Source organism: Rhamphochromis longiceps, linkage group LG8, assembly GCF_057381845.1.
Source record: "Rhamphochromis longiceps isolate RC_006_pf linkage group LG8, R_longiceps_female_GT1.1, whole genome shotgun sequence".
Taxonomy (NCBI): Eukaryota; Metazoa; Chordata; class Actinopteri; order Cichliformes; family Cichlidae; genus Rhamphochromis; species Rhamphochromis longiceps.
Window position 1 is genome coordinate 9,049,646 of NC_140564.1, and position 27,265 is coordinate 9,076,910.

The window sequence follows — 27,265 nt, forward strand, 5'->3', positions numbered from 1 at the left end:
TGGAGATAAAATACAGATGCAGTTGTGTGGGAAAGATTAATGGAAAAGTTCCCCCTTAAAGAGAGCCCCTGAAAGCAACTTGATAATAACAAGTAAAATTCAAAATAGCAAAAAACACAGCTTTCACTCCTGTGCATGTCTAAGCGTCGGACTGCTTCACCTTGAGCTGTCGGCGAACCCGACTGATGAAGAACTTCCAGCAGTTTTCCTTCGTATCCATCAACCCAGAGCCACGGACCTCTGGCCGCACACTGCCAATGACGTTCTCCACCTCGTCATCTGGGAACAGGTCAGGGATCTCTCCTGAAATGAATAAAATAATTCACTCTGCTACCAGGAGACCACCGAGCGTGCAAACAGCAGTGATTGTGTGTGTGTGTGTGTGTATATATATATATATGTGTCACGGTTCTGGGTCCGTTGGACCCAGTATTTTGAGTTCATTATGTTTTGGTACTTTTGCATCATGGATTTTCCTTTATGTTTCTCTGGTACTTGGTGTTTCTGTTATCTTGGTGTTTTTTTTATATTATGATCTGATGCTGTTGTGATTATGATTATTATTTAGTAGACTTTGGTCAGCGTCTAGTCTGTCTCTGTCTAGTCTGTGTCTTAGTAAAGTGTGTTTTGTTTCCTGTTTTACTTTGAAGGTTCTTGTTCCTGTCTGATGTCAGTATTCCGGCTTCGCTCTCCCTGTCTCGTTAGGTCTTATTTCTCCCAGCTGTGTCCCCCTTCTGTCTCTAATTCCTTGATGACTCCCTCAGTGTATTTAAACCCAGTGTGTCTTTATGTCAGTGTCGCGTCGTTAACGTCTGTTCACCCTCAGACCGTGCCTGTGTGTTCCAGCTTGTGTTTTCATGTTTGGTTTATGTTTTGTTTTCTGGCCAGCAATAAAGCTGTGGTTTTGATTCTCAAATCTATGTTCGAGTCCTGCGTTTGGATCCTCCTCTCCGCCTGCCCGCACACAGAGCCTTGACAGAACGACGCGACCAGTAATGGATCCAGCAGACTCCGTATGGTATCGGCGACCCGCAGTCTCCACCTTCCTCAAGGAGAGGGAGAGGCAGGGGGCTAGGTGTGCCTGGGAGCACGAGTCACCATTCGATGGGTCTCGTTTGGCTCTGGGTGGGTCCCGCAGCTTCCAAACTGCGATGGCTACCGCCGTTCCATCAGCTGTTCCGTCAGGGATGCGAGGGGCCAAGCGCTCTCCCTCGACGGCAGTAGCTCCTCCGTTTTCTGGCGTCACTCCACCGCTGCTCTCAGAATTCAGGCCCTGCAGGAGGGGCAAGCAGCGACGAAAGAAGGATTATGTGGTGGAAGACACTGGGCTTACTCCACTGCAATCCTTTGCTTTGTTTTTGGGACTTCCACGTTCGGAGCTACACAAACTTCCCGCCTCTTCGTCCCAGCCCGGCCCACCGAAAGACTTTCGGCCCGGTCTGCAGGAGGATTCGCAGTCTGGCTTATCTCCCTCTTCCCAGAGTGAGCGACGCTCACGCAGCCGTCGCTCCGCTTCCTCTGGACAGTCAGCAGTGGTGAGCAACAAAGACTGTCTATCTCATGCACCTCCTGAACTCATGAACATAACAAACAATAAATCCACCCCTAAGATTCTGAAGACTACCTGCCATTCAAGTGAATCTAAATCCACTAACTTAAAGGTAGTTGAGTCTGTGTTTGTTAACCCTGTGAACCCCTGCTCTGAGGATTTAAGAACCGGTTTTCATTCTGCCCAATCTGAACCTAGTGTTAAAATGAATAAGACTACTCCACTTAAATCTGGGGGGAGAAATGTTCGAACTGCTGTGAAATTTCCGGAGGCTTCAAGTTCTGTTTTCAAGTCAGCTGAAAGGGGGGTGGTTAATGTTTCTAAGCCAGCCTTTCAACCATGTACTGTTCAGCAAGGGCGCAGGCAGTTGGTAGGGACAGAAATTGCAGGCTGTAACAGGCTCTCTGAAGGAAGGGGCTGTCTGTTCCCCAAGGACATTTAAGGACTCTAGTTGCACCTCTCTACAGTCTATTAAGACCGTGGCTCTTCCCAGGGACTGTTCTGTGTCCCGGTTGAATGTTTCTGAGGTTGCCCACTCTGCTAAGACTATATGCCCAGACCCAGTTGGCAATATTGGGCATTTTGAGACCATTCCTGAGCTTCTCGCTCCTCCTGTTTCTGTTCCTAGGGTAGCTCGGGCCCAGCGTTCCCCTCCACCCATTTCAGTTCCTCGGGTGGAAGGGTTTGGTGTTCAGCTGGTGCCGGCACCCGTTCCTGTGTCAGCTGGAGGCTCAGGTGAGCCCTTCCAGCAGTTTTTGTCGTGTTCAGAAGGCTCAGGAGGATTAGCTCAGTCACCATCACAACCACCATCACTACAACCTTTATGGCAGTTCCCAGCTCAGCTTTCTGATCAGCAGCCACCTTCAGCTCAGCTTTCCGATCAGCAGCCACCTTCAGCTCAGTTTTCCGATCAGCAGCCACCTTCAGCTCAGTTTTCCGATCAGCAGCCACCTTCAGCTCAGTTTTCCGGTCAGCAGCCACCTTCAGCTCAGTTTTCCGGTCAGCAGCCGTCTGTAGCACAGTTTCCAGTGTCACCTGGTCAGCAGCCGTCTGTAGCCCAGTCACCAACTCCACCACCACCCCCACTATCACCTCAAGTTCAGTTATCCATGGCTCAGTCGCTACCTCAATCAGCTGTGTCCCCCTTCTGTCTCTAATTCCTTGATGACTCCCTCAGTGTATTTAAACCCAGTGTGTTTTTATGTCAGTGTCGCGTCGTTAACGTCTGTTCACCCTCAGACCGTGCCTGTGTGTTCCAGCTTGTGTTTTCATGTTTGGTTTATGTTTTGTTTTCTGGCCAGCAATAAAGCTGTGGTTTTGATTCTCAAATCTATGTTCGAGTCCTGCGTTTGGATCCTCCTCTCCGCCTGCCCGCACACAGAGCCTTGAGATAGATAGATAGATAGATATGTGTGTGTGTGTGTGTGTGTGTGTGTGTGTGTGTGTATATATATATATATATATATATATACACACACACATACATACACGTATGTGTGTGTGTGTGTGTGTGTGTGTGTGTGTGTGTATATATATATATATACATCCTGCACCGTGGAGGACATGTTTCTGACAGAGTAGCACTCTGCATTGAAAAATCTCCAATCATGTTTTCCGGCAGCTGATGACTTCATCATATGATGAACTTCCATTATTATAGCTTTTACATTTAAAAACGTAAATATGCTTTCCCACATTCCTTTAATTATTCCAAGTTCACGCGGACACTGTATGAGTGTTTAATGCCAATGAAAAATGGAAGTAAGGGACCTGATGGGAGGGTTGGGTGGTTCCGTTGATGAGAGATTTCCTGCCTTTGTGCACATATTGAGAAAACACTCGACCTCCAAAATTGAAATATTCAACTGGATCAGCGTTTTACTTCAAATACTGTAAATGACTACTACATTCCTGGGATGCACATACATTGCAGCACTGCCCCAGAAATGTTACTTTATTGTGTCTGGATCCCTTCTCCTCCCTATAACAGGTGGGCCAGTCTGAACAAAACATGAACATCATCACACACAAGGCAATTATTAACATCTATATGTTTTTAAAAAGCCTTTCATATAAATTCTAATTCTTTGGATTTCCGTATATATTATATTTCATCATCCTCCCTGCAAATGCAGTGTCATGTTCTCCTTGGATTAAAGCCACATTAATTTTGTTTTAGACAGCTTTGATGAAATGAGTAAAAAGTATGTAGTATGTGTATCATAGTATGTACCTCTAACGCCTTCAATAAGCTCACAGTTGGCTGTAGCTCACTAGATAGAGGAGGCTAAACATAAGGCTGGTGGCTCAATCCCTGGCTACTCCAGGCTGTGTGCCAAAATATGTGAATATCGATCTGAGCATGCTGAACTGCTAGTTACTCTGGAGTGTTAGAAAGAAAGCACTTGGGTGCAGCAAAAAGTGGTTGTATTAATGGATGAATGATGCACCAAATAAAGCTATACACAAATCATTCTATTTCCCATTTAAGCGAAACCAGCTACTAACAGTATACTGGAGTAAAAACATGTAATTCCAGCTTGTGTTTGCTTATATTTGTTGCCATAAACATCAGAACACCAAACAAAGCGTTTCATGATAAACATGTAATGGTGTTGCCAGGTTCGGTCGTTCGCACTACTGTCCATGCACGCCTCACAAGCTGCTCTTTTATTCGTTTATATTATTGACAGTAAGTAAATATATTTTGAAATATTGTGTCAGTAACGCACATATGACAGCACCCCGGGTAACTGTGTAGTTGTTCTTTTTGTTCTTTTCTTTTCAGGCAGGCAGCAGTGTTTCACTAAATAATGCATCGACATCTGCTGGCATATCCTAAATATCTTCCTACTTAAAGTGATACGGTACACTCACAAAACTATTGCAAGCCAACATTAGCACAGATTGCTTTGCAGTAATTTTCTATTAACAGTAATTTCCATTCATTAGATTATTAAAATGCCCCGTTTAAATGTAGCTGTGAGTCTGAGCCTCCTCTGCAATTTTTCACAATAATGTGTTGGTAGCACATGAGTAATGGTGCCGAAAATGGCACCACAGTGATGTGTTGCTGTTGTGCAATGAAAGCATTTCTCTCTTGCTAAACATGACATGCAGTAATTAGCAAAACCTGCTGTTACCCGATGCCAGCAGATCGTTGACCAGAACGAGGAACTTCTCATCTGCCACTTGGGCATCAGTCATTAGGAACACAGTGCCAATATTCTTTACGCCAGCTTTCACGTAGAGGGACGCCAGGTCACTCTGGATGACAGGGAGAGTGAGAGGGTTGGAGTGGGAAAAGTGGCACCCATAATAAGATTTGTTATTTTGCAGCGATACATGCCCGAGTGCTTTAAATTTATATACTGTGAGGATTATGTTTGGCAAAAGTGCATGCACATAATAAACTTTGTTAGATTTTAAATGAAACATGCTTTTACAGGATGATCTGTTTGTCAAGTACTCCTCTTCAAACCTTTAGGTCAGCGATACTGTAGCCTTTCCTCAAGGTGATCTGGAAGACCTCCAGATTGGAGATGAAAGCAGCCAGCCGGGTCAGACTCTGCTTGCCGCTGCCGCCCACTCCGACCAGCAGCACATTACCCCGTGGAGACTCCAGGATTCGGTTTATCCGGCAGCTTTATGTGGAGGAGCAGACAGCCAGGGGTGGGAGAGGTGTGGGGGAGGAATGAATGAAAGGGTGAGACAAGAGAGCCGGATAAAAATGTCTGACTCATACAACAAATAGCAGAAGACAAAAAGGTTTGTCTCCTGCTCTCTCTGTTCTAATGCTAACTGTCACCACCGTCTACTCCAGACTGTTCCACTGACACGTACAGCAATGAAATATATCAAACATTACACTCAGCTGCACTGTGCTCCGGAGAATCTTTATGATTTTAGTAACACAAGACGTGTGCTGCTGTTGTCGATGAAATTACTTCATTATCGCTTCTGTTGCTCCGTTTGTGCCAAAAGACACTCACTTCAGCTGGCCTGGTAAATGTAATCTCTGACAGTTCAGTTGCTTCCTTTTCTTACACTTCTAATTATGATTCAGCAACTTTTCGAGCTTGCACATCCACATTAGCAAGTCATAGATACATCTTCTGCTTCTATGCTTTCACTTCTAAGTTGTTTAATGTAAATTAAACTCAACTGACACATCGACTAAGATTTATTACACTTCAAACTGCATCTACTTCACCATGTCAATTTCCACTTTATCCATTTGCATCTTTTACATTACAGTTAAGTGCATTAAGCTCTTACCTGTAAATGTCGACTTAGTTGCTGAGAGTGCTTCAAATCACAGTTTAGCAGCTTTTGAAAGCTTTAGATTCAATTTTAACTGTCGTTGTGTAAAGCTCCCAACTTCTTGAACTGTGTTCGTCAACAGTACGGCTTCGTTTTGCAGCTGCTGTCAGTTCTAAAACTTCACCCATTTTCACTTAAATCTCTTCAAATGCTTTTATCTTTTTCACTTTAAATGCTTTCCGTGTCAGTCCTGGGCTGGAGATGACGATACTTTAGCTTTTCACATCTGACTTTTTCTATCTACAATAAATGCTTTCACTTAACCTGACACCTGAGAGTCAGTTCTCTGATGCTGTAAACTCACTTAAGTGCTTCAATTTAGATCTTTTAAAATTCAAGTGAACTGAAATCTCTCCAATTAACAACTCGGTTGCTTTTTTCTCTTCCACTTTAATTGCTTTCACTGCTTTGGCAGTTGTTTCCACGGTTCAAAAATCAAGTGACACTTTTCATACTCAGGTAAAAGTTTGACTACTTGCAGCTGCTAACTCAGCTGTTTTCAGTGATAGTACACAAACTGCTGACTCTACTTCCTGCAAGGCTTAACTTGAAAGTTTTCCTCCTTTGAGATGCCATACTTCAACTCATCTACTTTTAGCTTCCACCTAAGATCCAATCAGTGCTTCAAACCTAATGTGAGTGCGCCCGGCTTACAGTCGCAGTGAATTTAAAATTAGCTCCACATCTCATACCAAAAACAGATCAGATATGATATCACAGTTAGAGATGAACTATTTACAGTAGCTAAAGCCATAAATGTAAGAAAGCACACTTTTCTCTTTTCATTGGTTAACTTATCTATAAAATGATGAGAAACAGTTTCTGTATCTGTCTGACAGATAATCTTACTCCATGCTAACATTTCAGGACATAAATCTATGCTGGCTGATAACAGGTGTCAGACATTAGATAGACAAAAGAGCTGACCTTTACAGAACAAGAACTTTGTGGTGGCATTATGACATCACTTTGAAAAAGTGCATTGAATAAGCAGGCAGAACTCAATCTTTTGCTCGCACACATTTTCTAACCAGTCATCACCTCCTTTACTAAAAACTTGTCCACGTTAGTTTTTAAGAATGTTATTTTAAATCCACTGAATATTGCCCAAGTATTGTTGTTCTTATATGTTGTTAATTATCCCACAAAAAGACCAAAATCAGTAAGATGTAGTCATGCTATTTTCCTTACTACGAACCCACTGATCACTAATTACTTTGTATACTGAATGTTAATCTATCTGCCTAGACTGCAAAGAACTTTGGGTCATCTGCTGTTAGTTTAGATGTGCCGTATAAATAAAAGTCTTATAATTACACATTTTAGAAGACTTTAAGACAGGAAACTGGTAAAATAAAAAACAAAAAATATGCTACAGAGGCCGGGGTGACATGCAGACTTTTTTTTTTTTAATTAAAATTTTTTATTGAAAAACGTTGAATTTCTTTAGCATTTATTTCATCTGCTTATCTACTCGGTGAAGTGGCTGCTGTTACTTCTCTAAATTCTTTTAGTCTTAAAGACTTCTTAGTTAAAGAAACTCTCCAAGGAGGAGCAGCTCAGGAAGCTGCTGTTTTGGGGAAGAGAAAAGCAGCACATCCCGTTCTAATCAGTCTAATTCTACCCCCGGAGACCTGATTGAAGCGTCAATCAGTTTAGGTTTGTTTTCTTAACAAGGTGTTTAAATAAGGCATTTTTATTCAGTTTGAGATTTTAAACCAAATATGGAAGAAATATTAGCTACATGTTAATGTAACCAATCTGGATGTTATTTCTAGGAATAGAAAACGCTGATCAAACGTTCTGGACGACAGGAACTGTGGCACAGAGGACTGGTGTATTTGGCTATTTGTGGAATTTGTTGACTGTTTGTAAAAATCAACTTTAATGACGACAGATTTTTTGATTCTGAATCTTGCAACCAAAATACTTTTAGACTGAGCATCCAGTCTGGATTAAATTGTCATGATATATGCTATTTTTTATTTTTTCACAGATTCACCTGTCTCTATGTTTGACAGTCTATAAAATGGAAGCGGTAATCCTAAAATACCTTGGAAGCCAGCCGACTGTCTTGACAGACAATAAAAAAACAGATACATTTTTTTTAACTCTATCTGTAGTCCTCCTCCTCCCCGGGGTTTCAAACTTCCACTCACATGTGAGCCATGGCGTCCTCAAACAGCACGAGGTTTAGGGTGGCGTTGACCTCATTGTAGCTATCCAGCACCTCCAGCAGAGTTTTACTTAGGCTGCTCCAGGACTCTACGGCCATGTATCTGGCCTCCCCCTGACCATGGGCGAAGTGGCAGTACAGGTTCATCTCTCTGGTCTGCTCCAGAGTCTCCTCCATGTCCTCAGGAGGCACACACGCAAACACACACACACATTTCAGCGATAAACATACATACAGACCCACACACTACCCCTGTCAGCATAACATTAGTGTTAAGCCTAAACAGTCTGGACAGGGACACAGCTGAATATCACAGCTGCGCAGAGGGTGACCTAGTTCATTTTCACTCTGGCAAGTGTTAGGCCCCAAACATTTGACTGGAAAGACTGTGTGTCTGTTCAGCACGCTGGTTTCCTCGGAAAACAAATAGCTGCAGTAGATGTGATGAATTAGACTATTTTTCTACTTTTTTGCAAGCTTACATATTTATCACGTTCAGCTGTAGTATTTAAAGAGACTATAAAAGTCTCTAAACATTGTCTTGTTTGCATGTAAAAATATAGCAGTAAACCATGCTGCATATTGCTCTGTGGCACAGGGGCAAAATGTCATAAGTTTACCTTAGCTGCCAGCTGTGAAAACTATACATGAGCAGGGTTATTCTCTCCCTTCTCCTTCTGTGTGTGTATGTACACATACACTTGTCAGGTTCTTCATTGTGGGATGACTAGTGTGCATGTGATAGAGCTAGGGAGTGCAGTGAGGGAGCAGTGGACAGAAAACCATTAAAATGTTTTCCAATTTGCCAGGCTGACAGCACGGACATGACAGGCAGACCCCCACACCACACTGATTAATATTCTCCCCCAACATTCCTTTTTCTCCTCTCCTCGCTGTGTTGGCCACTGATGTCCAGGTCCAGACACAGAGCAGGCAGCCTAATGATCCCGCACTTCCCTCCCTCCCCAGCCTCCAGCCTCCCGCTCTTGTCTTCCTTCGCTGAACTTTGTAAAACTCTCACCTCATAGAACTTCTTTACTGTGTCTGCCTGCAGCCTATCAAAAAGCTGGAAGTCCTGCTCCTCCACCAGCTTGTCTCTGTAGACCCGGTTCGACTCATGCAGGTAGATTTTCAGCAGGTCTAGGGGGGCTTTCAGACACTCACCGGTACAGAAGAGAATGCCCTGAGCAGGGAAAGGAGGGAGGAAGGTTTCAAGTTTCATTCCGTTTATTCCACAACGAGGAGGGAAACACAGCACACTCACTGCAGGTAAATCAATGGATATTGAGTGGACAAGCTGTTAGGAGGTGTGTCAGATAAAACTAAGAAATATGGGATCACTTTTCTTTCAGCGTGTAGTCTCAAAGGTATTGCTGCGTGCAGAGATGGAAGAGTGACCAAAAAAAGAAATAAATAAATCAGGCACAGACTCCACACATCATTCCCACAGAGGCTTTAAACACAAATCTTATGCTCTAACCTACATTTTAATTGGATATCAGTCATTTATTATAAGTTTAATGCACTTTTTCAGATATGTGCTGGTTAACAAAGAATTTCAGATTTCATACATGACCTCCAAGGTATGACAGCAAAGAAGAATTTAATACAAGCCACACTGCAATCCAGCTCCACTCCAGCTCCTATTTACGGTAATGTAATACTGACCTGATCAGTGTTATGTCTGTTCTTATTGATACCAGCTCTGGAATGCACTGGAGGGCTTGCTTCTACTGTCTCCACTGCTGGGTTTCTAAGAAAGCACGTCTCAAGGAGAGGGAGTCGTGCTCAACAGAGCTAGAAACTAACTGCATATGGAAATTTTAGTCCTTTTGGACCATAATGGTACTAACTGAGCTATAATTACTGCCTTGCTGCAATTTACATATTTTACCTGCGCAGACACATATGCACACTGAAGACTTTGCAGGAAGTGTTAAGAGTCTTAAAAATAAAACTTTAGTAGATAAACTGAATATTTAATCCATTGCAGACACGAAAAAGTCAGGTTAAAATCAAAGAACCCCCCCCCCCCCCCCACCTCAAAACTGGGGGGGATCAGTCTGATTCATCTTCTTTGGACTGTGAATATTTTGAGCAAAACCTGTGTCAATTCAACATGTAAATACAAAGCTATTTGATGAATGAAAATTTTGACAGGCTGATGAGTCAAGTAGCCAAGATTTCAAATAATGACATACGAATGAAGTGTTAGCCTAAAACTGAGCAATCAGATTGCTCTAAATGCTGAATCAGACAGCTTTTTTTCTATTCTTGGCTCCTTCTGATATCACTGAGGGGTATCATGCTATGATTATCTAGGGCATGTGTTTATGAGAGGCAGCCAATCACAAGAAAGTTAGCTTAGAGAGGAGGAAGAAAGCTTAAACTTCTTTAAGAGGCGATGAACTGAGAAGCTACACAAAGGCAAGAAAACAAGGATTATTTTGAAATGTGAATCATGAAAAGCTACTCGAGGTCCAGGAATAAAAACATGGAGGAAATGGAAATGAGCAGAATTAGTCCCTATTAACAGTAAGCTGTGATGCATATCTGTTTTAAATTTTATGGCAATTGGAGACAACTAAAAATATAAACCCCATGGTGGTGTTTAAGGAAAAGTGAGAGCTTATTTCTGGCTATCATCAAGATTCATCTTCTTCTGAGTTTGGCCAGAAGCAGTAATTGCACTCAACAATATCTATAAAACAACTGAGCCAGCATGGCTGAACATGAATGTGTTTTTTTAATTTATTGTTTTTGTGGGTTTTTCTTTTCATCCCTTAGATTAAAACAAAAAAGTCACGACAATGAGCAGATGAGTGTTTGGTGGATGATTGATGATTAATGCATCTCTAGAGAAAGCCAGTGTGATGCGACGGCTTTCCCACGGGGACGCTGACGATGAAGCCAGGCGGATCTCGTAACAGTCTCACCGCGTCACATAACAGGTGCCGTATAGGATGAGAACAGGCTGGAGAGGCGCCCAGGCACTGTTTGTTCCCCTCTGCACAGCGTTACCCAGGAGGCAGCGGCAGAGGCAAGCAGATGCTGTGTGTTTCCAGCCCCAGAACTTATTCTAATCAACAGAATCATCTCCGGGGGTAAAGCCAGCTGAGTCTGATCTGACTCCATATCTGAGCCGGCTGAATGAGACAACTGGCTGCTAAATCCACCGTGTAATTGTGCAGATGGGAGGTGTGCTCTGGGTGTGGATGAGTGTTCTTAAGATGCAAACCTAGCCTGAGTAATGGACACCACTCCGGCTCTACCAAAGTTAAGACGTTTTCCACGAGAATGTGTGAATGATGTCATATTTTTGACTTTTAATAGATCCAGCTCTTTCTACTTCATTTCTTTGTTTAATGGTGTCAATCACGACTCCCCGCATTCATTGTGTACAAGTGTGCTTGAGCAAAACAAAACACCATATGGCACCTAACTCTATATAACAGTAATAATCACAGCCTTAGCTGTTAGCAGTATCACTTGAACAAACTGAGAGCAGACAGAACTTTGTTTTTCTTCTATCCAGCTGACTTTGGCATACTATCTCATCCTCCGTGCCCCTGATCTTTCATTGCTTTGTTCAACTCAGAGGAGAGGGATTAGAGAGCACTTGGTGTCGGCATGTATCTGTCTGTCGTTCTGTCTGCAGCATGCTCGCTTTTCTCGTAGCCTGACAGCTGCTCCAAGCCCCAAACAATGCTTCCCCTGCTAACAAATGCACCCAGCTGACTATCTACAGAACATCATGCAGACATATTGTGTAGTCAGTACAGTTTGGCTTTGGTCTCTCTGCACCATCGTGTATTCTCTTTCTCTCCCTAGTCTCTGTCCTCCTCTTTCACTCCACATCCATCTTTCCCCCCGTCTCCTCCCTCGCCTCTCGAGCGTCGAGGAGCTCATTTAGGCTGACGTGGAGAAGACAAGCCCATGGATATGCCCGCTGGTCATGGCAGAGAACGAACGCTGGCAAACGGAGCTCTTTGACAATGCTCCCAGTCGGACGGCAAACTGTTTGTCTAGCCCTATTAGTGGAATTTGGCTACTGTACTTCACTTATAGTGCGTTTAATTTAACATCCGCAGGGTGGAATGATCAAACTAAAGCCCAGGAAAACTGAAGATTTATGGAGACAATGTGTCTGCTCTCTGTCTACTCGCCAACTTTTTTAAGGACAGGGTACTTTAAAAAGTTGGCGAGTAAAGGAAGGTAAAGTTTAGAAAGTATTAGCTCCTGTTAACTATTCAGCAACCTCCACTAACCTTAGAACTTTGCCAGCAAACAGCAACAATCTTCTCAAGATGCAGCCTTGACTGTTTTGTGGACCCGCTCCTTTTGTCATTTTCAAAAACACCTTTACACAGACCACTGCAAGCTCCCACAGAGCTTCTAAGCTTGGCTTTCTGCCTCATTAGTGTTGATTATAATGAGACAGCTTCCTCTGGCTACATCTCCAAGTTTTGAAGAAAAGAGGAAAAAATCAATTACAAAAAAAGTCCTCCAATTATCTCAGCTGAGGCAAACATCTGAAACATCAAGCTAGTAAATACTGACTGACAACTATTTAGGCCTCATAGCTGAAATGAGAGGAAACGTTTGTACTGTCAAGCCAAATACTTTCCCACTTTTGAAGGTGTAAAAGCACAGAGGTATGGCTGGGAAAATACTGCCAAGGCAGAGCTGTAAGCTAAGAGGTTTCTCGCCTCTACCCACCTGTCCTCGGGTCTTTGCGGCGAGAACTGAGTAAAAAAAAAAACTTCAAATAAGCTCCAGGAGTCCATTTTCTGGCTTTCTTTACATTTCCTCTCAGGATGGGGAGAGGAGACAGCTTTGACATTGTTTCCTCTTTGTGGTTATTAGATGTCCGATCTCGCTGTGCAGACCAATTAAAAAAAAAAGATTTTGATGAAAGAGGCAGAATGGCTTATTTAAACACTAGCTTCAAAGTGTTGTGGTGCAATTTAATTCCCAACTTTTTGACGGCAGTGATGTGTGTGATCTAGGACCTAGAAGCTAAGTCTTTAGGTGGTCAGGGCGAGTGCATTGGCAAGGACGATAAGTAGGCTTTAATCTTAAAGTGCAGAAGGCTCAGCATACTTCATCTGACAATCTGGTCTAAAAAGAGTCTCTCCTTGTGACGGCTGAACACTGACATTGCATCTACATCATGCAGTGATTTGCCAGGTGTGGTGGGATGGTTTAAAAACTTTATCTGGCTCTCTCTTTTCTTTCTTTCCTTAAACTCAGTGAGGCCTACCACATTATCTGTTATAGAAAAGTACCGTAACCCAGTGATGTAGGACTGTATGAATTTTGGCATCTAATATTGCTCTCTTCAGTGTTTGGCAATGCTAAAATATTTTTGTACTGTGTACTTGTCTATTCACTAAGTGTTGGTATTTTATCAATGCCTGAAGGTCTAGCTATTCTAGCTTCTTGAGTTGCTGTTTCGAGCCCTCCAGTGTGCAGCACAGAGCTGTCTTTACCATTCTTGTTTCTGGTGAGATAACTAAAGACACTCCCACATCTCCACATCACAGTGGTGTCCCCACTGGTTTTGCTGTTCTTCGATCCACACCATCCTTGGCGTGGGTCACAATAAACAGGAATAATAACTTTCCATCCACCCATAAATGAACAGCACATGAGGGTGCTGAAGCCTTTCCCGGTTGTAATAAGACAAAAGACAGGATACACCCTGGACACCCATTCATTAACATTCACCTACGGCTAATTTAGAATCACATGTAACATGAAAGTCTTTGGATTGTGAAAACCAGAATTCCTAAAGCAGACCCACACAAGCACACAGAGGAACTGCAAACTCAGCTGGTCACCAGGTTCAAACCTCACTGTGAATCGTAAGCACTGCATCACCACTTAAAGGAAAATCTTGATATTGTGACAAATATGCACAAATAACAATATTGCACATAGCTGCGTTCCTTTTTGTATGCTTTTATACAGTTACACTTGGAGACTCTCCTGCTGCCTCCCTGCACTTACATTTTGTGCTCAATGAATTTGAACTTGTCTACATTCTTCTGGGGCAGTGAAAGTTGTCACTTGAGGTCCATCATGTACCAGTCATTCTGAACCACACGACGTGCTTGGCAGACCACAGGCAGATGATTGCTGTCCTTTTAAGCTTTTGCTAATGGCCTTTTTGGATTCAGCTGCTATTTTGATTTTGATTGCTGGTATTTTTGGGCAGTTTTTGCTTTTAACTGACCGGCTTTGTTTGTCATGTTTGTGAGTTTTGCTTGCCCAAACTCTGGAGTGAAATTTCAGCCTATATGAAAAAAAAATCAGGATTAGAAAAGAATCTAAACTAGCATAGTTTCACACCTATATATTCTGCACAGTGAAAAACTCAGTTGGACCTCAGTTGGTCCTCTGTAAACTCCAAGCTAAAATTATGAAAAATCTAGTTCCTATAGCTCAGTGGCTTAAAGCATTAATTATACAACGGAGGGTGTTAAATGAGAGCCTGCCCTCCATGAAACCGTGGAGGATTCTGACAGAAATATTGCCCCAAAAGCTTCTCCCCTGACAGCTACAGCGCTCTGATATTATATTCATTTAAATACATTAAATCATCACTAACACCCGTGGAAGTGCAAATCCATTCTATTTTCTGTTACACTTATTTCAGACTTATTTCTGGCTTTCAGACTCAGCTCTTAAATCAATAATCATTTAGATGAGAAATTAGTGATAGAAGCCTGGCTCTACCCGCATGGGAAGCAGAGCCGTAGAAACAGAAAGGAGCAAGTTAAAAGGAGTGATGTGGAAAAAAGCTCCCAACTTTATGGAGGTAACTTCTTGCCTTTCGTTGTGAGAAGTTTAGCTTGAGGTCATACCTCTCAAATCATTTCTGCATGGATAAATCCTTCTGGTGTATGTGTTCAGTACCTGGAAAATGTTGGAGAGGTCTCGCAAGTTAAAGATGTAGTGGAACTTGACTGCGGTGGGGAGGAAGGCGGAGGAGACGCGCTGGTGCAAGGCCAGGGCTAACTGCACAAGGGTGGAGCAGCTTTTCTGCAGGGCAGCACTGAAACCCTCTCCTCTCAGGTGCTGAGACAGAATGGAGGTGTAGATGGTGCTCAGGGCCTCGGCTCCGGGAAACGACAGGGCAAAAACTGAGAAGTGGCGCTATAGAGGGGGGCAGAGCATAAAGGAGGCAAGAGTAAACACATGTTTGTCACTTATTATGCAGTCGGTTTGTTTCCAGAATGAAACCAAGGGTCACCTTGTGGGTGTTTGCAGCAATAAGTGAAGAAAGGCTGTCACTCAGTCAAGAATGACTTTAGAATTTAAATATGACAGGGTGAATGTCTGGGTGTACAAAGTGTGTGACTCCAGGTCAGTCAGAGTTTGTGTCTGTAAACAAAAGTCATTTTTAATCTAACTGCAGAGGACAAGGTCAGAAATAATCTGCATTTAGCCAAGTACCAAAACTTTCATTTATTAAACAAAAATGTCCCTCATTCTATTGGATGTCTGCTGCTCCACAACAAGATAAAGAAAATTAAGTGCTGTGAGAAATTATCGTCACTCAAATTTTAATATTAGACAAAGATAACCCAAATGAATACTAAATGCAGTTGGTAAATAATTTCATTTATAAGGAGGGAAAACAAGCGTGTAATCAAACACAAGTAATCAAAGTCCAGACTTAAATCTGATAGAGATGTGTTGTCATGACCTTAAACAGGCCCTTCATGCTCAAAAATCCTCCTGTGGTTGAAATAAGACAATTCTGCAAAGAAGAGTGGGCCAAAGTTCCCCCACAGCAATGTGAAAGACTCATTGCCAGTTATCGCAAATGCTTGATTGCAATTCGCTGCCAAGGGTGACACAACCAGTAATTAGGTTTATAGGACAATTACATTTTCCCATACGGCCTGCTAGGTTTGTAAAGCTTTTTTCCCCACTTAATAAATTGAAATATTTCCTGGAGCAGCAAGTGTATTTTACTCCACAGTTAAAAAACAGTCCCTAGAAACATTAGTATTTACACCTGCTCTCTCATTCCACAAAGTTCGTTTTTAAAAAACATCAGAGACAGACGGAGTGTTTTACTCTCCTACCTATCATGTCTGCAGCACTGATAGTACAACTGCTGGAAATCTCTCCTGCTGAATCACCTCCTCCTGCCCCTAATAAAGTACACTAAATACCTTCAGATCGTTGATCTCTCTCTTCTTTAACGCTGTAGCCTTTTACCAAAGTTTGTCCCCCAACCTCTTCATTGCAGGCATGTCTCACTAACTTTTCTACAAGCTGTTTCAGTGTAATGACAAGCGGCACCCTGACCTACCGTCATCTGTTCTTTTTCTACCAGAGGAAGCAATCGCAACAGTATCGAAAAGAATTCAGTCCAACAATCTTCCTACAGTTGAGCATTACACTCTGGACCTGAATGTTCTGTGAGAACGTTTTGATGTTCATGTTAAAGTCCTTTTAAATTGGAGTCTGCAGCATTGTTCTCTTATCTAAGCCCTGCAGCTGTTGATCTACTCCTTCAGATGTTAGATATGATGCTAGCCACAAAATCATTTAGTGACAATATGGCAAACAATGCTCAAACGACAACTAATTGATGTCAGTCTCACTCTGTGTTTTGATTCTTTCACTTATTAAATTCTTGATCTTTGACAGATGTTTGTTTTACCACATTTACTCTTTACAGCTTTACTGGTACACCTGTCTATCCTCTCATTCTCACATATGTATTCTGTCTTGATTCCGCTCTTCTCTCCAAAGCATGCCTCCACCTTCATCAACACACTGAAAGCAAACATTATATCAACTGGACCAGCCCCCTTTCTGTTCTTCATGCACTTCAAAGCTGCCCTCACTTCTGCTTACTAATCCTCTGAACATTTTCTTTATTCAGCTCCACTCTTTCATATGTACATTTCCATCTGTATCCTTAATCTTCCTGGCCAGCTGCATATCTTTTCCAGCTCAGTTTCTGTGCCTCACCAATTGTTACAGGTCCTTTTCTCTTTCCTTATGTCCAGCCTCACATATAACTCGCCATAATCCTTTAACCACCTCTCTCTTTGCCGTATACCAAGCCTCCCAGTAGTCCTGTCTACTTTCTTCATCTCTGCTTGTTCCACTTTTTATTTGCCAGCATCTTCTTTTAAATAATCCTTTACTTCCTTATTCCACCAATTCCATTCCAAGTCTCCTGTCCTATTTTCTCTGTGCAGAAAATACACTAAACACCTTCTTGGCAGGTTCCCTCACCACTTCAGCTGTACTTTCACAGTCTTCTGATAACTTTTCCCTACCACCCAGAGCCCGTCTCAGCTCCTCCCTGAACTCTGCACAATATTAGTAACAGTAAAGCAAGTAGAATAAAATTTTATTTTTATAGCACCTTTCGAGACAAAGCTCATAAAGTGCTTCACAACCGAGCCAGAGCATTAAAATCACATAAATAAATATTTATTTTTCAACTACCACCCTTTAATCATTGCGTCTACTTTCCCTCGCTTCCTCTTCTTGATTTCCAAAGCCAACATCCGAGGTTGCCTAGCTACACTCTCCTCTGACACCACCTTGCAGTCTCCTATCTTTTTTACACTGCACCTTCTGCAGAGGATGTAGTTTACCTCCCACCACTCTTATATGTTATCCTGTTTTCCACACTCTTTCTGAAATATGTGTCCAACACAGCCATTTCCATCCTTTTAGCAAAATCCACTGCTATCGGCCTGTTTACATTCCTCTCCTTAACCTACCCAACAGCTCCTCGTCATCTTTGTTCACTTCATGTCCACTGAAGTCTGGTCCAGTCACCACTCTCAGTCCACTAGTGATACTCTCTACCACTTCATTCAACTTACTCCAGGAGTCCTCTTTCTCTTCTAACTGACATCTAACTCACAGGGCACATCCAGTGACAACATTCACCCTTCAATTTCCAGCTTCTAACTTCTGATCCTGTTTGGCACTCTTTACCTTTATAACACTATTCACACTATTCCTACTCAACTTCATATCTACACCATGACAGAACAGTTTGAATCTACCTCCAACGCTCTTGGCCTTGCGTCCCTTCCCAATAATACATCTATTGTCTTTCATTCCACTCTGGCTGCAACCTCCTTCTTAACCTTTCATCTCTATTATTTTCTAGTGGATGGTTCCCCGTTTTACATATGGTCTCAGATTAGGCATGGCAGTGCAGAGTCAAACGGCTTTCCCTGGGACATAACATAGAGGACTCTGTCCTCCCACAGTTTTACTGCTCTTTTGACATTGCTTTTACTGAGACTGTAACTGAAACAACTAGATTCATACAGCAGAGACAGATAGACAACTGTGAACATGGAAAACAACTCTTCAAAGCATCAAACGAGTTAGTTTTTCTAATGGTTGTAAAACATTTTTATCACGACTGTTTGTGCATGCTTTACATAAATGTTATAAATGCCTCTTTGAAGTCATCTTTACATCCCTTTGTAAAGCATTATAAATTACCTTGTGTCTGAATAGTGCTACACGAATACATTTGACTAGTGTTGTAGTAAATAGACCTAGGCACTTTGCAGTTGTCGAGTTGATCACAAATGCTGACAGAAAATATTCTATAGTCAAACAATGAACCCAAGCACACCAGCAAGTTAACGAAAGAGAGGCCAAAATAGAAGCAAGGTGTTGCAGTGGCCCAGTCAAGCCTACATCTTAATCCATGTGGAATCAGTCGGTAGGACCTCAATAAACAAAAGTTTCGCCATAACGATGCCATTAATAAAGTTATACAGAACATTATTACTGCACCTAAGCTACTGAATGGGGTGTGCATTTTCTTTTACTTTAGACTGAAACCAATGTATTTTAAAAACTAGCAGCTTGATGTGACCCAGCTGTGATGTTGCTCTGCTACATTTGTTGGAGACAGGGCTGGATAAACCTGACATCACAGCAAAGCATGTAATAGACACGCTGGCTGGATATACTGTAAATAATGGAATTGGAGCTGCTCTGCTGGAAAAACTATGTGATGATATGGTTTTTAAAATTACCCACATCGTTTTTCTGTATTGTATATTAAAAATACCAAACAATATGCCTACACTTCTGCTATATCTGTGAATCAGTACTGAATGGTGACTTGTAATATCACATTACAAAGTCCTCATCATGCTGCACACTGGCTTGTTATGTTTCTAATACTATATATTTGCAGAAGTTGTTTGCAACTTCTTTAACTCTGACCCTGAAATCTTCTGTAGTATAGCCCCTCTGTACGGCAGAAAGCCACATGAATGTATATTGGGATATTTTCTTTTTTTCTTTTCTAATTTCTTACATTAGATTAGTTGTGTGTGTGATAACGCAAAGCCACACAAATAGGCAAGAATAAATGCGGCACCACCCTCAGGCAAACCAGTCTAATTTTCTAAATGCTGAATTATAATGTTGAGAAATGATGGAGTTAACGCTTCCTGAAAGTTTTGTCAAAATCTAATCAACTCTGCATGAAGGAACAGACAAATTAACAAAGAGAGAAACAAACAATTTGGCAAATTCACAAGGAAGAAATAAATGACTGTAAAACAGCATATTTAGATTAACTTAGTCCTAGACTAAAAGTAAAGGTCAGTGAAAAGGGTTTAGGACTGGGCTAAATTCACATCTGCTAAACTTGTCGATAATGGTTCTGAATTCAAACTCAGAAAGCAAATTTAAAGAAAAACTGATAACGTGTGGGATGTAGTGCACGTGAAACCTCAGCAGCGAGTTGCATAACCAGTGGATCACAGCGTGCTGGGAGGCCGAATGTGTGTGTGTGTGTGTGTACCTGTAACCGTGGATTTATGGTGAAGCTGCCAGCTGTGGGGTTCATGCAGGACACATATTGAACGTTGTGTATTTCCTTCAGAAGCAGCTTATTACGCTCATACCTGGGAGTCCACACACACATGCAGAAAAAAATCACTCTTTAACAGTCTTGCCTGCAGAAAAATACTCATGCCCCCTGTCTCTAATACACACACACACACACCCACACACACTTTTGCAGATATGGACGCCTCAGCTCCCACTTAAGCTGGCGTGGCACAGCAGCATCCTCCTTCCTCTAAATTTCATACCTGAAATCCTCCTAGCATATCTCTAATGGGCTGACCGTGTCTAAGCCAGTTAGCCTGTGTCTGACGCAGTGGAACCATGTTCAGAATGGCTTCACTGTGTCAGAGAGATGAGCAACAAAATCCTTTTAAGGCGAATCACACAAGCCTGCTCCCACATTTGACTTTTGACACTCATAAAAGTTGTAGCATATTGATACTAAGGCAGGGATTTCTGTGAATACTAAAATGAGGGAGTTTTCAGAGGAAAGCTGCGAATTATTAACATTTCACAGCTATCAGCTACTGGCACTCAATTATCTGAATGATCCCTTTATCTGTTAATACAGGGAGAAATTGTCAAAACTGTCCATCATTTGAGCAATTAAAGCGGTGCTGATGTAGCATTTTCTGAAAATCACCTCTGACAGCACAACCTATAAGTATAATGTTCCTCTTTCAAGCAGCACGTGTATATTCTCTCCCATACATGTGTGGATACTGCACAGCTACATGATAAATGACAGCGCCTTACCAGTGGTTGTAGTCCATGTGTTGGCGTATTAGTGTGTGAGGCTGAACCGTGCCATATGCATCCACCTCAGGCATGTTCATGTCGTCTATGAAGTAGATCAGTCTTCTGCTGCCTGGGGGTCCGTAGTTGCGCCCTGCTTTCTTCTCAAGGGGTTTTTCTAACACAGCTGTGCGGGAGATGAATGAAAGAGCAGACAGCAGAAAGAGGAAAATCAGCACAGAGGAAACTGTAACTGAAAAACAGCATTTACAGAGTAGCTTCGAATCTGGGAGTTGGGGTCATTTTGACTTTAGAAGAACACCCAAGGCAATGATAACTAATATGTAAGAAAAATTATTCCACTATACGAAATATAATTTTCTATTATTCTCTTTTTGCTGTTTTAGTATTTTTAACTTTTTAGGTCTCAGTGTGATTTACAATAAAAGAAGAAAAAAAAGAAAAATATTAATTGACATTTCAAGTGAGCTGCAACATGCAAAGAGCAGTTAGACATTTCTGTGTGTTAAGCACTGACAAGAAAAAGACACAAGGACACAGGGTACAGGCACTAAAGCAGTCTGAGGTGTCCCAATATGGAAAATAAAGATTCGGATCAGCAGCATTACCCATGCTACATTTGCATGGATGTACGTATGTATTTCTTTTGATAAACTGTATCTTCAACCTTCGGAGGCCCAAGTTGTCATGACGACTCTGACACTAACTCAAAGGCAATTGTCTCTGATGACTTAGACTTCACAGGGTTAACCAGCAGCTAAAGACAAACACAGATTTGTTATTTATATTTGCAGTAATTTACATTTGGCTGCTCTGTTCTGGGACTCTGTGTCCTGACAGAGACCCCAACACAGAAAAGACCGAGTATCCCTGATTAAAGATCATATACTACGGAGCCCCGCAGGGGACATGGGAGAAAAAAAAAATTAAGACGGACTTTTGCGAGATCTCGCAAAACTTTTGCGAGATCCCGAGATAGTTTTGCGAGATCTCGCAAAAGTCCGTCTTAATTTTTTTTTCTCCCATGTCCCCTGCGGGGCTCTATAATATACATATCCTTTAACATAAAAATATTCTACTTTTTTTTCCTTTCTTTTTTTTTTTTTTTTACAATATTTATGTAAAACAAACTGTAAAATTATGTAAAATAACTTTTATATTAATGTTGATGTTTTCAATTTTTTTGAGTAACCTTACAGAAACACAGCTATGGCTATATAAATCATGCAATCATGATTTCATATGTCTCTCTGTAAGGATCACTGTGAGTTGGTCAGCATCAGTAGAAGAAATACTGGTGACTTCCAGTGCTACCCCTCAGTCTCCAAGTAAACACATTTATGGGATAAAAATCCTCTGTTGCCACATTCTTAAGTTATCACATTCACAAAACTTGACCTCTGACCTTGACCTTGAGGTCGAAGCCACTAAGATTCAAAATCATCGCAGATTTTTAGTAGATACACGATGGTATCAAAGTCACGAACTGCCTGCATAGCCGGCTTGGTGAAATCAATACTCTATCAGTCTTTTATGAATGAGGGGTAAAAAAGCAAACTCCATCAGTACTATGACCTCATGCAACAGCTTAGCACAGTTATTTAATCAATTACAGTCCTTCAGATGCACAGCTTAAACAGAGAGGTGTGCCATTTGCCATTTTAAATCATTCCTACCTTGAAGCATAGCAGATGTGGTATAATAATTAAAAGGGACATTTTTGATCATATATTTCTCTGCGTCCAGTGATCCCAGTTTTTCCCCAACCAGAACAGACTTCCCGGTGCCAGCGTTTCCAACCAGCATGACAGGCCTTCGGTACTCCAGCAGATGGTCCAAGAAGTAACGAACTCGAATGGTCTCTGTAGTGTGGACCAGGCATGCCTGCAACATGGGAATCATTCACAAATATTTGATACACATTGTCTGATGGGAACACTAGTAAGACTGTTCAGTGTCGTTATTATACCTCATACATTCCTTGTTATTCTATACCGTTTTGTTTCCTCGTATTCCTAATTGTCTAAATCGTGTAATATTGCAAAGCCGCTCCTTTGTCCTTTGTGTGTTTGTTACCTGATTTGCATTGTGAGTGCCCACCAATGTACAAGATCAGCTTGTATTCAAGAGTTGGATTACGGTATTAACTTTTACTCTGCCTCTATCCTGTTTTTCACTCGCTGGGCCCACGTCCTCATTTTAGGTTTGACAGCGGCTCCTGGGCCTGGCAGATCCCCATAGAAGTAAAGAAGTTAAAGAAGTGAAAAGGGGATGGAGGGTGGGGCACGTAAATGAGAATGAATGGCTTGTAGAACTGGGGGAACCTATATAGATGAGAACCGGAAGGAGCGTGTTTGGAGGTGTGGTCCAGCTCCTGAAATTCAGATACTTTATCTCCAATTGAGTCCCCATCCTGCTGCTATGCACAACAGGAAGAACTACTGTAGCTACTTTAAATTCTAGGTGTATTATTCTGATCACTTTTTCTCATGTGGACAGGTCTTTAAAATATTAGCTATGGTTGACATAAAGACAAGCGCTTGTCTATTCACACATCTAGAGCATTTGGAGTTACGTTACAGGCACCTGCAGAATGTAATCCTAATTCTGTGACAGTTTTCACAAACCCTTGGTGAACATGCCTTGGTGTTAACTTTTGCTCAAAGTTGTCCAATGTGTCAAATTTGTCGGCTGACATTGTGATAGTCTATACTTTAAAACAGTAAATATTCTGTTAGAACTTCCAAAGAAATGAATTTTTTTCAAACCCTTTTGGAGCAATTTTTAACAGTAGTTTTTATTTAAAGGAATAAGCTTTGGATCATACAAATTAATGTTAGTTCAAATGTTTAATAATAACTGCCAACATTAACGCCTTGAGGTTTTTCAAGATGGCTACTGATTGGCTGGTTGGAACATTTAGTCACGTAAATAGCACATAAAACCTAAGAAAGCAAAGAATGAAAGAAAACACACAAAAAAGCATCTAATCTAAAACCTTTGTTGTACCTGAAGTGGTGTGTCTGCATCCATCTCAAACTTGGGCACCATCTTGGACCAGGGTTCAAACTTCTTACTCTTGGGGTCGATGTAGTAATCAAACACGGTGCCCTGGGTAGGGAACTTGATGGTTTTGAACTCGGTCACCCACCACTTGCTGAACTCCACTCTGTAGTCAACCAGCTGTGCTCACACAGAGCACACATGCAGAGACACAGAGGGTAGGCGAGCGGTCAATACTCTAAAATGACTTCCCCTCTGCTTCTTTTCTGTACAGTAGCGATGGATCTATGTGTTTGATTTATACTGGTGCGAATGCAAACCAGAGGACAAATAAATGGCAGCAATATAGTGATCCAGCTACAGCAGATGAAGGGTGGAAAATAAGAGATGGCAGGCGTATCTATGCATCTCTGCGATTCAGACGGTGAAGTAGCCTCATCACCTGCTGGCTGGCAGCTCCTCGCCTTCCTCTCTGCCTCCCCACTCCTTCCTACCTGTCTTCTCTATTCACTACCAACTCTCCAGTCAATAAAACCACTTAGCATTTAAATGCATCTGTGATGGGAAAATAAAGTGGAGTACATTTGTACCAAGGGGAAAGCAGTTTTATCCCATAACTTAGACGGACGCGCTTACTGTACGGCACTAACTGGATTGCTTAGCAACTGTTCGCCATGGCTCTCCTGCTGATTTAAATTCAGCCAGTCTGTGTGTTGTTCAGGGGGAATGGAGTCCACTTCATTTTCAGATGAAGATCTCTCCCTTTTAAAACCCCTGCCATTTCATCAACTGAAAATAACATTGAAATGACTTTTCACAAATAGAGACACAGAGTTGAGTTGCATAAGAGCCATCACGGATGGAATAATACCAAGAAATACCAAGTGCAAGAAACTCTTTCAGGAAGGGGTTATGGGGAGAAAAATTATTCAGCTGTTTCAGTTATTTCCCATTCTTTTCCTTCTTTATGCAACCACTTAGTACTTATCTCACACGCCTAGAGCCCTTTGCATTACCTGGTCTTGAAACATGGCCCCTCCAAAGGCCCAGACCGCAGCAAAGACAAAATAGAGCTCATAAAGTTCTTTGGCACAGTCTGCCGGGGTGTTTTCTGGAGTCAGAAGACATTCCAGCAAGTAGCACAGCATCTGGACCAGACTCTGCTCAGGGATAGGGATGATTTTCTTAAACCTGAACAAAGATAGATGCATTACATCACACGATTCAAGCATTGTAGTCGTCTCATGTTGCTCATTCAGTACATAAAGGAACAACTGTGTACACAGCAAACAATAAAATGTTAAACTCTGGTGTTACAATCTGCAGTTTTGAATTGGATCACATGTTTCTTTTCCTCATTTAACAGAACAAACACAGCTTCTTTCAATTGAACACACTGAATTATGTTGAAGTCCAAGAAAAGAGATGACATATTTATGAGCTGTGGCACAGTGGTTCCATACACACTGTCTCACATTGTGAACAAATTTGCCCTCCTCTGCTTCCTGTTTTTGCTGTGTGCTCTAATAGGAGCAGTGATGGAGGTGTTGGAAGAGGCGAGTGGTCCTGTATAGAAAGCACCATCCAATTCTGCTGACTCAGTCCGTGTTTGCTCGTCTAACACGCCCACTTAGTACCATTTGTTACGTGTTATGTCACACCCCAACATCCTGCGTCAATATATGACTCCATGCACTTCCTGTTACAGTGGCACAAAGCCACAGAGGAGCTGCGTTACCTCGACCTGAGTGCTTCCAGGCAAGGTGGGATATACTTGTCAAAGAGAATGGTCAGGTTGGCCTTCTCTGACTGGACTTTCCTCTTGTCGATCCAGCTTGACACTGGTGGATTCCACCCAAGGTCTGCTGGGTTTATGTAAAGGATGCCTGAAAAAAAACATAGAGTAAGATTTAAATTTATCACATTCAGGTTTACAGTGTTTATAACAGGGCTGGATTTGGGCAACGATATTTTTTGGACTTCTGCTGAACCCCCCCACCCTACCTTCCATGCACCAAGCATGCCGTATATAAAAGATGGATGGAACCACTATGACATCAGCCACTGATTTTGGAGCTTTTGCACCTTTTGGCCACTGCAACTTCATTTTTTGGAGCTAGAAGTGACCATACCTGAACGAGAGGGTGGAGTGCTAAGCTATTAGCTAACGCGACCCAGCTTGGTTCACAAGTTCACAAACACACATATTGCTAATTAGAGCTATGTGACAGACACACAAAAGAATTAAATCATATTTAACTTAGTGGCCCACAGTGAATTTGGTCCTTTTTAACCCTTTAAGACCTATCATAGAATCAAGTCCGCCAGAGCTTATATTATATTTTTACATGTTGTAGTGCCATTTTTGGGAGCATTTCAAGTTGCTATACATCAATACAACCATTATAGTCCAAATTTTAATAATATGTATGCATTAAGTGCATAGTAATTACATAAATTGCAAAAAAGTGCAATAAACTACAAAACAATTGAAAATAATTTTTGTTTTTTAACATATATTTCTAGTTAGAGAAATTTAAGAGGCTTATCCCTCAAAACTGTGAATACGAAAAAGTTGCACAAAATAGTTTCCCACCACAGGAAATTTATTTTGAGTGTCTTCATAGTTTTATTTTTGAAATACACCAATTTTTATATACTGCAGGAAAAACGAAAATAAATATTATAGTGCAAATTTGCAAAAAAACAGCATGTGCATCAAAATAAACTATTTCCAGCAGTGCAATATGAATCCAGAAAGTCATAAAGTCAAACATAACTTTTAAAAACACCAGTATAGGCTCATAAGGCCCTGATGGTAAAAAACTACATTTCCGCAAAATGACATCACTTCCGGTTTTGGGCAGGTCATGGCGGACATGTGATAGTTTGCGCTGATGGACGTAGGAAGTGTTACGAACAGCTGATCGGATCGGCAAAGCGTGTTTCTGGAATATTATGTTTTTGTTGCTGCAAGTGATTTTTATGCAGTTTTTGCAAAGCTATATGTGGAAGGAAACCGTGACCTAGGACAAGCTGATGGCATAAGATGTAAGTACAACTCCTCCGGTTTCATATCCAAAAAAAATTATTGAGCTAGCTTACGTGGTTGCAGTGCTACCGGGATTTAAAAATAGTTACTCAAAACGGAGCGTGCCTGCTAAGACCAGCTTTAAAGGGTTAAACACTTATCAGAAGAGCAAAAGTAAAACAGTGAGAAAAGAGGAATAACAAGAACTACCCGCTCTGGATACAGTAGCAGGGGTGGCAGTGCGAAGGTGGCTGATCTCAAACACCAGCCTCATGGTGGGGTTCAAAGGGATCCGCTCATTACTGGCCAGAGTCAGCACCTAACAAGAGGGGAAAGCAGATTTTCATACACAGAAATAACAGAAATAACTTAAACAGAATGTGTTCTTTTTGTGCCTGGCACACAGTCCAAGCCTCTTTTTACATGCAGACACCGTTATTCACTCTCTCATTCAGAGAGTACAAACAGTTTACTATCCTTTCGTATCAGTGATGAGTCAACCACGTTCCCTTTTCATATCTGAATGCTCGTTCAGTGAACAACAGACAGT

The 27,265-nt window shown here is 41.7% G+C and overlaps 1 protein-coding gene across 1 annotated transcript in view; it reads right to left on the bottom strand.

Moving 5' to 3' along the window:
- dnah9 (dynein, axonemal, heavy chain 9) overlaps nt 1-27,265 on the bottom strand; it is a 179,838-nt gene that overhangs the window by 82,324 nt on the left and 70,249 nt on the right. The window contains exons 40-52 of the mRNA XM_085415652.1: nt 26,926-27,034; nt 25,423-25,570; nt 24,701-24,875; nt 23,691-23,864; nt 22,358-22,565; nt 20,682-20,847; nt 19,879-19,981; nt 14,970-15,209; nt 9,070-9,231; nt 8,032-8,228; nt 5,031-5,193; nt 4,693-4,816; nt 161-303 (exon numbers count right to left, since the gene is read on the bottom strand). Coding sequence (XP_085271778.1) covers nt 161-303; nt 4,693-4,816; nt 5,031-5,193; nt 8,032-8,228; nt 9,070-9,231; nt 14,970-15,209; nt 19,879-19,981; nt 20,682-20,847; nt 22,358-22,565; nt 23,691-23,864; nt 24,701-24,875; nt 25,423-25,570; nt 26,926-27,034 — 2,112 coding nt within the window. The remainder of the gene's footprint in view (nt 1-160; nt 304-4,692; nt 4,817-5,030; nt 5,194-8,031; nt 8,229-9,069; nt 9,232-14,969; nt 15,210-19,878; nt 19,982-20,681; nt 20,848-22,357; nt 22,566-23,690; nt 23,865-24,700; nt 24,876-25,422; nt 25,571-26,925; nt 27,035-27,265) is intronic.